A 14,710-nucleotide genomic window follows, 5' to 3' on the forward strand; every position below is an offset into this window, starting at 1 on the left:
CCTCCTCGCCGTCTCCCACAATCCCTCCTCCTCGCCGTCTCCCACAACCCCTCCTCCTCGCTGTCTCCCACAACCCCTCCCCCTCGCCGTCTCCCACAATCCTTCCTCCTCGCCGTCTCCCACAATCCTTCCTCCTCGCCGTCTCACCCCCTCAGCATTAGCCTCAATCCCTACCTGTCTCCCTCAATCACTCTCCTCCCCCTCCACCTCCACCTCATTCTATCCCCCTTCCCCATTTCCCTCTGCCTCTCTCTCATAATCCCCCTCAATTTCATGACGTCCCCATGTCCCACAACCTTAATGTCTGACCGTATCCACTGCTCCTCCCTACTTGCTTTCCCTTAGGGTGTGAACACACAACAGCTGCATGGGGAGACTGCCTTGTTTGCAGAGTATATCCTTACCATTTTTGGTCACATCGATGATGTAGAGTCCGTCCTCAGTACCCAAGGCAACACGTTCCTTGTCTGAGATGGAGAGAGGGATATTGAGACAAGTAAATGCTGAAGATTTTGACCGATGGTGTGAGGTGATAGGAACTTTATCTAACCCCATGCTATCCCTGTCCTGGGAGTGTTTGATGGGGACAGTGTAGAGAGAGCTTTACTCTGTATCTAACCCTGTGCTGTCCCTGTCCTGGGAGTGTTTGATGGGGACAGTGTAGAGGGAGCTTTACGCTGTATCTAACCCTGTGCTGTCCCTGTCCTGGGAGTGTTTGATGGGGACAGTGTAGAGAGAGCTTTACTCTGTTTCTAATCCCACGCTGTATCTGCCTTGATAGGTTTAGGTCACTTGACTTCAACTTTTAAACTGGAACTGCTGACATACACATAGTTGAACGTACTCAGCTTTGAGTAACTTCTTCAGGGTTTTGTCTAGTTCCGCACACCCTGTTATAGGAAGGATATTATTAAGCTGGAGAGGGTTCAGAAAAGATTTTCCAGGATGTTGGCGGGAATGGAGGGTTTGAGTTATAACGAGAGGTTGGATAGGCTGGAACTTTTTTTTTCCCTGGAACGTAGGAGGTCAAGGGGTGACCTTACAGAGGTTTATAAAATCATGAGGGGCATAGATAAGGTGAAAAGCAAAGGTCGTTTCCCTTAGTTGGGGGAGTTCAGAACTAGAAGGTATATTTTTAAGGTGAGAGAAGAACGATTTAAAAAAAGATGAGGTGCAAATTTTGTCATACAGAGCGTTTTGTGTGTGGAATGAACCTCCAGAGGAAGTGGTGGATGCAGGTACAGTTACAAAATTTAAAAGACACTTGGATAAGTACATGAATAGGAAAGTTTTGGAGTGATATGGACCAAATGCAAGCAGATGGGACGAGTTTAGTTCAGGATTATGGTAGGCATGGAGTGGTTGGACTAAGGAGTCTGTTTCCAAGCTGTATGACTGTATAATCACTCTTTCAGAAGACCAAGTCAACTGATTTGGAGTGTTTTCTTTTCCAAAGTGGGAGAGATCAACTGGGCAGCTTGTTCACGGTAGGCTTTCCTCCAACTGAGCCAGATAAGAACCCAGTTACTGTTCAAAACCAAAACGAGCCGGGTTCTACAGCAAAGTAATCAATTGTCAACAGTCGCGTGATTTTTAGGAAGCTTCATTTAATAATGTCTGCAAACCTCTCGAGATACGTCCACCAAACATGAAATAAATTCATTTTTCCACTCAAATCCTTCAAAAACCCAAGTCCTCCAAGCAATATTAAGTATACACGAGCCTTTGTAACACATGCTAATCGCATTGGAAACATTACCTATGATGGCTGCGGTCAGCGTGTTACAGATTAGTGGCAGTGCGCTGTCGTAGACCTCCTTGAGACATACCGCTGACCGTTCTTTGAAGCCGCTTTGCTTGCGGATGGCTACCAGCTCGTTAATCACCGTCACCCACTTCTTCTTTTCGTTCTCACTGTCAGCCAGCACCAGGAGCGAGGTCTTGGAGCTGGGAACTGTTAATTGAGGAGCCGTGATCTGTCGGGGCAAGCAGAGAAAGAACTGTCCAGAGGCGGTCCTCAATGTGGGGCTGAACACCAGCACTGTTGTTAGTGAGACCACCGAAGGGCCAAGTCATCACACATGGAATTGGCAGTGCCTGTATTGAGCTGGAGACGGTTCAGAAGAGATTTACCAGAATGTTGCTGGGTATGGAAGGTTTGAGATATAAAGAAAGGTGGGGACTTTTTCCCCTGGAGTGTAGGAGGTTGAAAGGTGACCTTTTAAAGTTTTATAAAACCATAAGGGATATAGCTAAGGTTAATAGATGTCTTTACCCCAGGATGGGGCATTTCAAGACTAGGGAGCACATTTTTAAGGTGAGAAGAGAAAGATTTTAAAAAGGACATGAGGGACAAAATTTCTTTTTTTTTTTACACAAGAGGGTGGTTCGTGTGTGGAATGAACTTCCAGAGGAAGTGGTGGATGTGGGTATAGTTACAATGTTTAAAAGACATTTGGATAAGTACATGAATAGGAAATGTTTGGAGGGATATGGCGAGGAGCAGGCAGGTGGGACTAGTTTAGTTTGGGATTATATTCGGCACAGACTGGTTGGACCGAAGGGTCTTTCCGTGCTGTATGACTCTATGAGAAAGCAGAGATTGCGAAAAGAATACAGAGGGGGAGCAGGCCCATCAAGCCCACCGAGCTACTTGATAAGATCTTATACAGTATATGACAAACTCCTTGCCTGTATTTGACCCGTTGGCATGAGACTCCATAGGGTCAATGTTGAGGACTCCATCCCGACTGTATACCACTGTTCTCCCACCTCTACTGGGTTTGTCCTGCCGGATGTGCCCAGGGATGGTGGTGGTGGAAGTGGTGTCTGCACATTGTGTGTGCAATGTGATTCTGTGACTTGACTAGTCCAGTTTCGGTACAATCCCCCAGATATCAGTACAGAGAATTTTGTGGAGTCGACAGGGCTGCGTTATGTTTGTCGTTTCCAGTGCCTTATTCAATGTCAGGTGGTTTGTCCAGTTTCATTTGTTGGATTCCAGGATTTTGATCCAGTGACAGAAGAAATGGGAACACAATTCCAGGTTTGGAAGAAAACCTCACAGGGTGAAGGTACACCTTCTAGCATTGTCCTTCGTGGTGGTAGAGGTCGTGGGTTTGTAAGGTACTATCAAAGGAGCCATGGTGAGTTACCACAGCGTATTCTGTAGATGGTACATTCTTTATTCATTCATGGGATGAGGGCGTCGCTAGCTAGGCAGCATTTATTGCCCATCCCTAATTGACCAGAGGGCAGTTAAGAGTCAACCACATTGCTGTGGGTCTGGAGTCACGTGTAGGCCCAGACCAGGTAAGGATGGCAGTTTCCTTCCCTAAAGGACATTAGTGAACCAGATGGGTTTTTCCAACGATGGATTCATGGTTATCATTGGATTCTTAATTCCAGACTTTTATTGAATTCAAATTCCATCATCTGCTGTGGCAGGATTCGAACCCAGGTCCCGAGAACGTTATCTGGGTCTCTGGATTAACAGTCCAGCAATAATGCCACTAGGCCATTGCCTCCCCCACATTGCTGCTGCTGAGTGTCAGTGGAGGACGGAGTGAATGTTGAATATTTGTGCCAATCAGGGCAAGGCTGCTTTGCCTTGGACGGCGCCAAGTGCAGAGTATTCAAAAGAGCGTAACTATTTCCTCCCTTGGGGCGTTCCAGAACACAGCAGAGGGGGTGGGGGTGGGGGGGCAGAAATTAGAGCCAGTCCGTGAAAGGGTGATTGTCGGGAAACACAAATCCACTCGGAGGACATTTGGAATCGTGCACCCCACCCCCCACAACAAGAAAAACAATGTTGTCAAGGCTGAGGGACAAATTGGAAATTCTCAGACTAAGGCTGGTAGATTGTGGTTGGGCAAGGACATCAGGGCAAGTCAAGTCAGGATAGAGATCAGCTGTGAGCTAAATGGAACAGATTTGAGGGGCTGAGCGGTCTCCACCTGAAGAGTTGGCGACCTTCAGCCCAGAAAGGAGATGCCAGACCCCCGAGATTAAGGAGTTATATCATTGGGTCTCTCATCGGGAGTCATTCCAGTATCCCCGCGGCTGGGGAAGAGGGAGAAACAGTCCAGGGTTATTCATGAAGAGAAGGGCTATGGGGATCTGGCTGTATGATGGTCACACTCACCCTGAATATACACGGAACGTCCTTCTTGTTCGCATGAATCACATCAGAAAAGAAGACCGAGCTCACGGAGAATTCTTCATCGCTGAAATGCAAAAGGGGACACTCTTTACCCGGGGTGGAGATACACAGAGAGACAGACACCGGAGATCCTGAACTGCTGATGAGCTCTCCATTGGATTGGGCCACTCAGTTCAATAGGCCACCAATCTTTCCCCCCACCCTCCATGCCCTTCCCTGTGCACCCCCCCACCGACCCCCACGCTCTTCCCAGTGTCCCCCACCCCCTGGCCCTCTCCCTGCGTCCCTCAGCCCCACCCCACCGCAGTCTCTCAGTCCCAGTGAGGGGCTTGAGGCATTGACCCTGGGGACGGAGATGGACAAGGTGGGGGCAGGAGGGGGGAGGGAAATGAGGGTTTCTTAGGGTGGTGCAGTGGATGGCGGGGCTGAGCGAGACTGGAACCTTTGACCTGGGAACATACTCACCGCAGGTCGAAGACATGAGTGACGGCGGCGCTGGCCTGGGAACTCCTCGACTCCGTCGTCTCGTACAGAAAGATTTTGAAGTCGCAAAGCACAGCGTGGGCCCGATGCCAGCCCTTCTTCACTCCCGTCGGCTTCGGGACCTGAGGGTCAGGAACAGGGGCTAGAGATGGTCTTCTCCACAACTCCAAACCCCACAGCACCCCCACCCCACCCCCAAAAAAAAACAAACATGGCAGCCTCCAACTCTCACTGGGAAACATGCCAGTCTACCATCCATGGGATAACTTGGGGACGAACAGCACAAACTCGCTGGGATAGTCTAACACACGCACATGCACACACACGCACGCACACATGCACATACATGTAATGGAGCTGCACACAGGGACAAAGTGAACACAAGGCCCCCATCAGACGCCCCCTTACTGTAGGCCCGGTCTTGTTTCCATTGCGAGGCGCTGTGACCCACTTACCGACACTGAGCCCTCAAACGCCGTCCCCGTTCCTTTGACAGGGTCGATCCCCAGCGACCGAATTTGCTGGGGGGGCGTTGGACAGACGTTGGCCTCCACGGAACAGGCTGAGTGGCAAACAAAGTTACACACTGCGGGATTGAGAGGGAAAGAGAGAGAGAGAGATTATCAAAGGGGCCAATGATAACCTGAATAATAGCAAACAGCACTGAATGTACAGTGACTTTAACATAAACAAGAAGCTTCACAGCAACGTCATACAGCACAGAAACAGTCCCTTCGGCCCAACCAGTCCATCCCAAACATAATCCCAAACTAAACTAGTCCCACCTGCCTGCGCTTGGCCCATATCCCACAAACCTTTCCCTATCCATGTACTTATCCAAATGTCTTTTAAACATTGTAACTGTACCCACATCCACCACTTCCTCAGGAAGTTCATTCCACACGCAAACCACCCACTGTGTAAAAAAAAAAAATTGCCCCTCGCTGTGTCTCCTGGCCCCACACTCTTCCCCGTGTCCCCCAGCCCTCTCCCTGCATCCCTCAGCCCCCTCCCCATGTCCCTCAGCCCCACCTCACCGCAGTCTTTTTTAAACTCTCTCTTCTCTCACCTTAAAAATACACCACCAATCTTGAAATCCCGCAGCCTAGGGAGAAGACACCTGTGATTCACCTTATCTATCACCCTCATGATTTTATAAACCTCTATAAGGTCACCCCTCAACCTCCAGTGAAAGAAATCCCAGCCTATCCAGCGGCCTCTCTTTATAACTCAAACCATCCATTCCTGGCAACGGTCTGGTAAATCCCTCTGAACCCCCTCCAGCTTAATAATATCCTTCCTATAACTGGGCGACCAGGACTGGACATAGTACTCCAGAAGAGGCCTTACCATTGAAGGCAAGCATACTAAATAGCTTCAAAACTACCCTGTCTATTTGTGACGCAAACTTCAAAGAATTATGTACCTGAACCCCTAGGTCCCTCTGTTCTACAACATTGCCCAGGGCCCTACCATTAATTGTATAAGTCCTGACCTTGTTTGTTTTACCAAAATGCAATTCCTTGCATTTATCCAAATTAAACTCCATCCTGTCACTCTTCAGCCCATTGACGCAATTGATCAAGATCTCTTTGTAATCTCAGATAACCTTCTTCACCGTCCACTATACCACCAATCTTGGTGTCACCTGGAAACTTACTGACCATGCCTTCTATATTCTCATCTAAATCGTTTATATAAATGACAAACAAGGGAGGACCCAGCACCGATCCCTGTGGTCAAAGGCCTCCAGTCTGAAAAGCAACCCTCCACTATTACTCTCTGTCTCCTACCTTTGAGCCAATTTAGTATCTAATTGGCAATGTCTCCCAGAATCCCATGTGACCTAACTTTACTGATTCGTCTACCATGCAGAACCTTGTTAAAGGCTTTACTAAAGTCCAGGTAAACAACATCTACTGCTCTGCCCTCATCGATCCTCTTTGTACTTCCTCAAAAAACTCAGATCAAGTTTGTGAGACACGATTTCCCTCACACAAAACCATGCTGTCTATCCCTAATCATTCCTCACCTCTCCAAATACATGCAAGTCCTATCCTTCAGAATCACCTCCAACAATTTACTAAGCACTGAGGTCAGAGTCACAGGTCTACAGTTCCCAGGCTTCTCCTTACATCCCTACAGCACAACATTAGCCACTCTCCTGTCCTCCGCCACCTCACCCGTAGTTATCAATGATACTAATATTTCTGCAAGGCTTCATTGGGGGTTATGCACTTTGAAGTGTCTGGTGACGGGGAGAGTACTATATTAGGGCTAGTCTTCCTACTTTCTTACCTTCACAGCTGAAACCTTGTCGAACCAAACCAACCATGAGCGATGTACAACGCATGCATTTTGTGGGGACCTGGAATGTTTTCACCTTAAACTGGTGAGGAGTAGGCTGCAACGTAAAATGTTATATAGAGTCATACAATCATACAGCACGGAGACAGACCCTTCAATCCAACTTGTCCATGCGAACCAGATATCCTAAATTAATCTAGTCCCTTTTGCCAGCATTTGGTCCATCTCCCTCTAAACCCTTCCTATTCATATATCCATCCAGATGCCTTTTAAATGTTGTCATTGTACCAGCCTCCACCACTTCCTCTGGCAGCTCATTCCATACACGCACCACCCTCTGCGTGAAAAAGTTGCCCCTCAGGTCCCTTTTAAATCCTTTCCCCTCTCACCTTAAACCTGTGCCTCTCTCGTTCTGGACTCTCCCCCACCCCAGGGAAAAGACCTCAGTTATTCACCCTATCCATGCCCCTCATGATTTTATAAACCTCTAAGGTCACCCCTCAGTCTCCAACATGCCAGGGAAAATAGCCCCAGTCTATTCAGCCTCTCCCTATAGTTCAAACCTTCCAACTCTGGCAACATCCTTGTATATCTTTTCTGAACCCTTTCCAGCTTCACATCCTTCCTATAGCAGGGAGACCAGAACTGAACGCAGTATTTCAAAAGTGGCCTGACCAAAAGTGACACCCTACTCCTATGCTTAATGCACTGACCTATAAAAGCGTATCTTATATTAGGACAGAATTATTACATTTGGCAAGCACATTCTAATTTGGAAAAACGTTTTTGGGTGGGAATGCCAGTTTCGCTGGGGTTCAGATCCTAGCTGACAGAATTTAAATTCTGGAATAAAAAGCTGTTCTCCGTAATGGTGATTGTGAAACTATCATCAATTGCCCCCAGCCTTTTGGGAAGGAAATGTGCCACCCTTACCCGGTCTGGCCTTCAGCCCCTTCAGTGATGACTTTTAACAACCCTCTGAAATACTCTAAGAAGCCACTTGAGGGCAAAGTTCAGGGGCAATTGAGGAGGACCAACAAATGTTGGCCTTCCCAGTAACACGCACACCCCAGGAAAGAATTTTAAAGAAGCTGTAGCACAGAAGGAGGCCATTCAACCCATCGGGTGGGGAACTGGTGCTGACACTCCACACAAACTTCCTCTCCACCTCTGGTTTATGTGAAGCCAATATAAACTCATGAGTTAAGAGCAGGACTAAGCCACTCAGTCCCTCAAACCTGCTCCGCCGTTCAAATTAGCTTATGGCTTATCTGATCACTCCACACTCCCTCCTACGCAAAACCCCTCACTTATCGAGAAAGTCTTCCTCAAAAACATACAGAAGTTCCACCACCTTTAGAGGCAGAGATTTCCGAAGACTCATACCCGTCTGTGAGAGAGAAAGTTATCGTCATCTCTGTTTTAACCCCCACCAAGTTCTAGAGTGTCCCCTTCCTTTCCTCATCCACTTACTCAAAGCCCCTCAGGACCTTGTCTTTCAACCAAGTTGTCCCTCACTCTTCTAACTTCCACCTTAACCAGTCCAACCTTTTTCTCATTAAAACAACCCGTCTGTTCTGGGTATTAGACTCGAACCCCTTCTCTGAACATACAGCACCGTGGCTCAGTGGTTAGCGCTGCTGCCTCACAGCGCCAGGGACCCGGGTTCGATTCCACCCTTGGGCGACTTTCCATGTGGAGTTTGCACATTCTCCCCGTGTCTGTGCGTTTCCTCTCCCAGTCCAAAGATGTGCAGGTTAAGGTGGATTGGCCATGCTAAATTGCCCCATAGTGCCCAGGGATGTGTAGGTTAGGGTGAATTGGCCGTGCTAAATTACCCCATAGTGCCCAGGGATGTGCAGGTTAGGGTGGATTGGCCATGGGAAATGCAGGGATAGGGGTAGGGATGGACAAAATGGGCCAAATGGCCTGCTCCCATACTGTATGGATTCGACGATCAGTGCCTGTATAACTGAAGCATAACCTTCTTACTTTTCAATTCCCTTCCCAATAAATAGTAACACATTATTAACTTTCCTAATTACCTGCGTACAAAACTTCTACGATTTACATGATGTGGAGGTGCCGGTGTTGGACTGGGGTGGACAAGGTCAGAAGCCACACGGCACCAGGTTTATTTGAAATCACAAGCTTTCGAAACGCTGCCCCTTCGTTGGGTGAAGTGGAGCGGGAGACACACCATGGTTGGGACACAAGGTCCTGAGGTGCTTTGACTGGTTGGATGAGGAGGAGGTTTCCTCTTGAGAGGGGAATCTGGAACTAGGGAATCAATGTTTAAAACTCAAGGGTTAAGACAGAGATGAAGATAACTATTTCTCTCTTGAAGTGACGAAGCAGCAGCGCTCCGAAAGCTCGTGATTTCAAATAAACCTGTTGGGCTATAACCTGGTGTCGTGTGGCTTCTGACTTTTATGATGAGGACACTCAGATCCTGGTGGATCACAAAGTTCTGCAATCTTTCTGCAATTCGATAGCACACTTTTCAAAAAAAAAAAAAAAAATTCTTCCTACCAAAATGGTCAATTTCACACCATATCCTCTTTCTCCCACTGACTGACCCTACCTACATCCCTTTGGAGCCTCTTTACGTCCTCTTCAAACCTATTTTCCCCTCTGCCTTTGTGACACTTAGCAACCAATTGTTTGGTACCTTCGTCCAAGTCATTTATAAAAACTGTTGGAGCCCCTTGAGATGTCGCATTCTCCCTCATACGCTTACCCAGCTGCCCCTTTTGGAATAGTTTCCAGGCCTTTGCCCTGTTTTGGTGACTCCTTACCTTGGGCACGTGAGGAGTGACTGGAGGGGGAGACGTAGGCTTCTTCAGTACCTTTCGAGGAGACCCGGGCTTCGCATTCGACTGTGACAGAGAGAACGAGGCACCAATAAGCGTTTAGAAGCCCTGGCCGAGGCTGTACCCACCACAAAGAAAGAAAGCTGCCCAAAAATCTGGTTTTGTCCGTTCTCAGGGATGCGGGCATCCTACTCACCCCTTAGTAGTGGCAGCAGTGAGGTCTGGAGCTGTGTGGCCCTAACAGAACCCCAAAAAGAACAGCAGGAGGCAGAGACAACAAGGTGCAGGGCTGGATGAACACAGCAGGCCAAGCAGCATCATAGGAGCAGAGAGGCTGACGTTTCGGGCCTAGACCCTTCATCAGAAAAGGGGGAGGGGAAGGGGGTTCCGAAATAAATAGGGAGAGAGGGGGAGGCGGATAGAAGAGGGATAGAGGAGAGGATAGGTGGAGAGGAAACAAACAGGTCAAGAGGTGGGGATGGAGCCAGTAAAGGTGAGTGTAGGTGGGGAGTTAGGAAGGGGATAGGTCAGTCCAGGGAGGACGGACAGGTCAAGGGGGCGGGTTGAGGTTGGTCGGTAGGAGATGGAGGTGCGGCTTGAGGTGGGAGGAGGGGATAGGTGGGAGGAAGAACAGTTTAGGGAGGCAGGGACGAGCTGGACTGGTTTTGGGATGCGGTAGGGGGAGGGGAGATTTTGAAACTTGTGAAATCCACATTGATACCATTGGGCTGCAGGGTTCCCAAGCGGAATATGATTTGCTGTTCCTGCAACCTTTGGGTGGCATCGCTGTGGCACTGCAGGAGGCCCAGGATGGACACGTCGTCTGCGGAATGGGAGGGGGAGTTGAAATGGTTCGCGACTGGGAGGTGCAGTTGTTTATTGCGAACCGAGCGTAGGTGTTCTGCAAAGCGGTCCCCGAGCCTCCGCTTGGTTTCCCCGATGTAGAGGAAGCCACACCGGGTACAGCGGATGCAGTATACCACATTGGCAGATGTGCAGGTGAACATCTGCTTGATGTGGAAAGTCTTCTTGGGGCCTGGGATGGGGGTGAGGGAGGAGGTCGTTGCTGTTAATTACAGCACCGTTGATGACGTTGCTGCACAGTGGTCTCTCGCTGACCTTGGATTTGTCTCCATTTTGTGGAGGGCACAGCCCCCTGCATTGCATATAGACCAACCCCAAGTCGCTGCAGGGAGTCAGGGCGCGTGCAGGGGGACGAGGGGGGAGAGCGGGAGGGGGAGGGCGGGGGGGGGGGGGGGGGGGGGGAGAGAGAGCGAGGGCGCGCCAGTCAGCCCAGTGTGGAGGAGATCGAACCCTTGTGGAGAGTGAGGCGAGCCCAAAATGGCTAAGCATTAAAGAAGGAACTGTCATGTTGAAATTCTTAATTTTTTTTTTAATTTTTCTACCAAGAAGGACTTTAATGTTGAATTTTTAAACTTTACTTCCTTATTTTTCTACTTTCTACCTAAGATGGTGCTGGGCTTGGTGACAATGTACACTTTTCACCGTACTTCAGCATGCGTGAGAATAAAATCTAATTCAATTCCAACCTAGAACCGCTACCACCAAGAACAACAAGGGCAGGAAGTGAATGGAAGCACAGGCCCTTAAAGGTTTCCCTCCCAACCCACACCCTCCATCTCGATTTGGGAGCGTTGTCCTTTGTTGAGGCTGGTTTAACATCTTGGAACTCCCCTCCCCTTGCCATCTTCCCAAAGGGATGGGCGTTAGACGCCAGGCCTTGCCCACATTGGCAGGAATGAATCACAAAGGCCTGACACACTCACACACACACACTCACACACACACACACACACACACAGAGGCCAGTCTCGGTCAACGAGAATCCCGACATGGAGCCGGAGCCATGTGGAGATGGGAGACAGTCCGAGGAATGCCGGGTGACGACGGGGCCATCGGTCAGAGGCCCTGGTCCCCGGGGTGGAGTGGGGGAGAAGTGGGGGGTAATCACAGGCTCTTCCCCCTACACCCTCCTCACTACCACCGCTGCCTGTACTCACATCCGACGCCTCCCTGCTTCGGAAAGACGGACTCTCGGACTGAGGCTCCCCATGTCCTGGAGATTTCCTGCTGTCTGGAGAGAGCCGTGAGATGGCGGAGACATCCAGCAACTCCAACTGTCAGAAGACAACAACAACAACTTTCATTTGAGTACCGCCGCTCGACAAGATTCGACCTCGAGTCACAGGAAGAGCAGATTAGGACTACAACCTCCAGGTAGATTTTAAGAAGCATCTTACGAAGGAAAGCGAGAGAGAGATGAGGGATTTGGACGATTCGCCACGTTCCGATTGAATGGCGGAGCAGGCTCAAAAGGGCTGGATGGCCTACCTCTGCTCCCATTCTCTATGTTTCTGGGCAAGGAATTCCCAAGGGGACCAGGAGTGGACTTGATAACAAGGATGAGGCTGTTTTGCTGGACAAAGAACTAATACAACTCAACAATCAGATGCAGCAATGGGGCAAACAAGACCTGTCCTGAATCAGGCAGCAGAGTGTCGGAATGAAATCAACGAGATAGCTCCAGCACCTTAGACCACACTGAGTCATGCTGGAATCCAAGGGTTGCTCCTTCCCCAGCGCCATCCTCTGAAGAAGGCCGAGACGCCATCTGGAGTTCAGTTCATGCAATCCCTGCAGTGTGGAAGCAGGCCTTTCAGCCCATCGAGTCCACACCAACCCTCTGAAGAGCATCCCAACCAGAACTACCTCCCTCTAATCCCTGTATCCCTGCATTTCCCATGGTTAATCCACCCTAACCTGCACATCCCTGGGCACTATGGGGCAATTTAGCACGGCTAATCCACCCTAACCTGCACATCCCTGGACACTATGGGGCAATTTAGCACGGCCAATCCACTCTAACCTGCACATCTTTGGACTGTGGGAGGAAACCGGAGCACCCGGAGGAAATCCACACAGACACGGGGAGAATGTGCAAACTCCATACAGACAGTCGCCCGAGGGTGGGATTGAACCCGGGTCCGTGGCGCCATGAGGCAGCAGCGCTAACCACTGAGCCACCGTGCCACCAACAAGTTCAGAGCATCCACACAGTAGGAGAGGTCTACTGGCCTTGGCAGGAGTGCAAGTTCCCCAGAATGATCAAAGGGTTGCGAAGTCAGGATCTCTAATAGGAGAAGGTTTTTCCTCTGCTGGGGGGGGGGGGGGGAAGGGGGGGGGGGGGGGGGTGTCCAGAACTGGGGGCAGAACCTTCACATATGAGCCAGGCCTGTTCAGAAATGAAGCGGGCAAGCAATTCCTCACACAGTGGGACTGGGAATCTGGAACCCGCCCCTGAATAAGGCTGTCAAGGCTCGGGGATCTATTGAAGGTCAGGACGGAGACAGGACATAAAACTGCACAGCACAGGAATGGCCCTTCAGCCCATGAAGTTGATGCTGCTAAATTAAGTGAATCCCTTCTGCCTGCCCTAGTTCCATATCCCTCCATTCCTTGCATATTCATGTGCTCATCTAAAAGCCCCTTAAATGCCCCTATCATATCTGCTGCCGCCACCATCCCCTGGCAACGCATTCCAGACTCTTACCACTCTCTGTTTAAAAAAAATGTGCCCCTCATATCTCCTGTGAACTTTCCCGCTCTCACCTTTAAATCCCCCCTATATTAGATATTTCAAGGCTGGGAAAAAGATTCTGACTGTCAACCCTATCTATGCCTCTCATAATTTTATAGATTTCTATCAAGTCTCCCCTCAGCCTCCACCACTCCAGAGAAAACAACCTGAGTTTTTCTAGCATCTCCTTATAGCTCCTACCCTCTAATCCAGGCAGCCCGAGTAAACCCCTTCTGCACCCTCTCTCCAAAGCCTCCACATCCTCACTGAAAGGTGGTGATCAGAACTGAACACAATACTCTCACAGTGTGGCCCAACCAAAGTCTTATAAAGCTGTGATAGTAAGACCTGCCGATGCTAGAGTCTGAGATTACACAATGTGGAGCTGGGGGGAACACAGTGGGCCAGGCAGCATCAGAGGAGCAGGAAAGCTGACGTTTCAGGTCGGGACCCTTCTTCAGAAATGGGGGAGGGGAAGGCAGCTCTGAAATAGAGAGGGGAGGGGTCAGGCTGGGGAAGGTAGGTGGAATGGTGATAGGTGAGTGCAGGTAGGCAGTGGTGGGGATTGCTCAGTGAGGTGGGAGGAACGGATAGGTGGGAGAGAAGACAGACAGGTCAAGGTGGTGAGGATGAGAGGGAGGGTTGGCCATGGGATGAGGCCGGGGGTGGGGAGATTTTGAAACTAGTAAAGTCCACATTGAGACCAATGGCATCTGCAGTTCATACTATCTCAACGTGACATCCTGGCCCTTGGCCTCATGCCCCAACAAATAAAGGCAAGCATGCCATGCACCTTCTTTACCACCCAATCTACTGGTGTGGCCACTTTCAGGGAGCTATGGACTTGAACCCCAAGATCCCTCTGTACATCAGTGCTGTTCAGGGTCCTGTATACTTTTCCTTACCATTTGATCTCCCAAAGTGCAGCCCCTCACACTTCCCTGGATTGAACTCCATCTGTCATCTGAATAGACTTCCTCTGGGTGAGAAGATTAAGGGTTGGAAAACCAAGACGGGTAGATACAATAGGTCAACCATGGTCTGAGTGAAGGTGGGGATGGGCTGAATGGCCTCCTCCCACTCCCAGGAGGGTGCAGAGATAGGTTCTAAAGATCAATGGCAGAAAGGGGAACATGGCTATCGTCACTGAGCGTGGGGTTGGGAGTAGACAGGACATCTCAACAACGCTGTACTTACCGAGGGTGGGGACAGGAACGAGAAGAAAGAATCTTGATGTAAACCTGCAGGGAGATACAAAAGTTTAACATCCATAACCTTCTCAACGTCCTGTCATCAACCAGTGAACCAGTTGTGGCCGAGGTGTGAACGTGCACTGGGTACATCACG

The 14,710-nt window shown here is 49.6% G+C and overlaps 1 protein-coding gene across 1 annotated transcript; it reads right to left on the reverse strand.

Annotated features, from left to right (window-relative positions):
* Positions 1-404: 404 nt before the first annotated feature.
* On the reverse strand, positions 405-14,604 carry LOC125481853 (serine/threonine-protein kinase MRCK alpha-like; the record flags this gene model as incomplete). Its single annotated transcript, XM_048593782.1, has 9 exons — positions 405-467; positions 1,760-1,976; positions 4,145-4,226; positions 4,628-4,767; positions 5,101-5,231; positions 6,944-7,049; positions 9,751-9,831; positions 11,787-11,903; positions 14,561-14,604. Coding segments are annotated over 9 exons (981 nt in total), but the record flags the coding sequence as incomplete, so codon positions are not given.
* Between the last annotated feature and the right edge of the window lie 106 nt (positions 14,605-14,710).

This window comes from Rhincodon typus, unplaced genomic scaffold, assembly GCF_021869965.1.
Source record: "Rhincodon typus isolate 14 unplaced genomic scaffold, sRhiTyp1.1 hic_rhity00003896, whole genome shotgun sequence".
NCBI lineage: Eukaryota > Metazoa > Chordata > Chondrichthyes > Orectolobiformes > Rhincodontidae > Rhincodon > Rhincodon typus.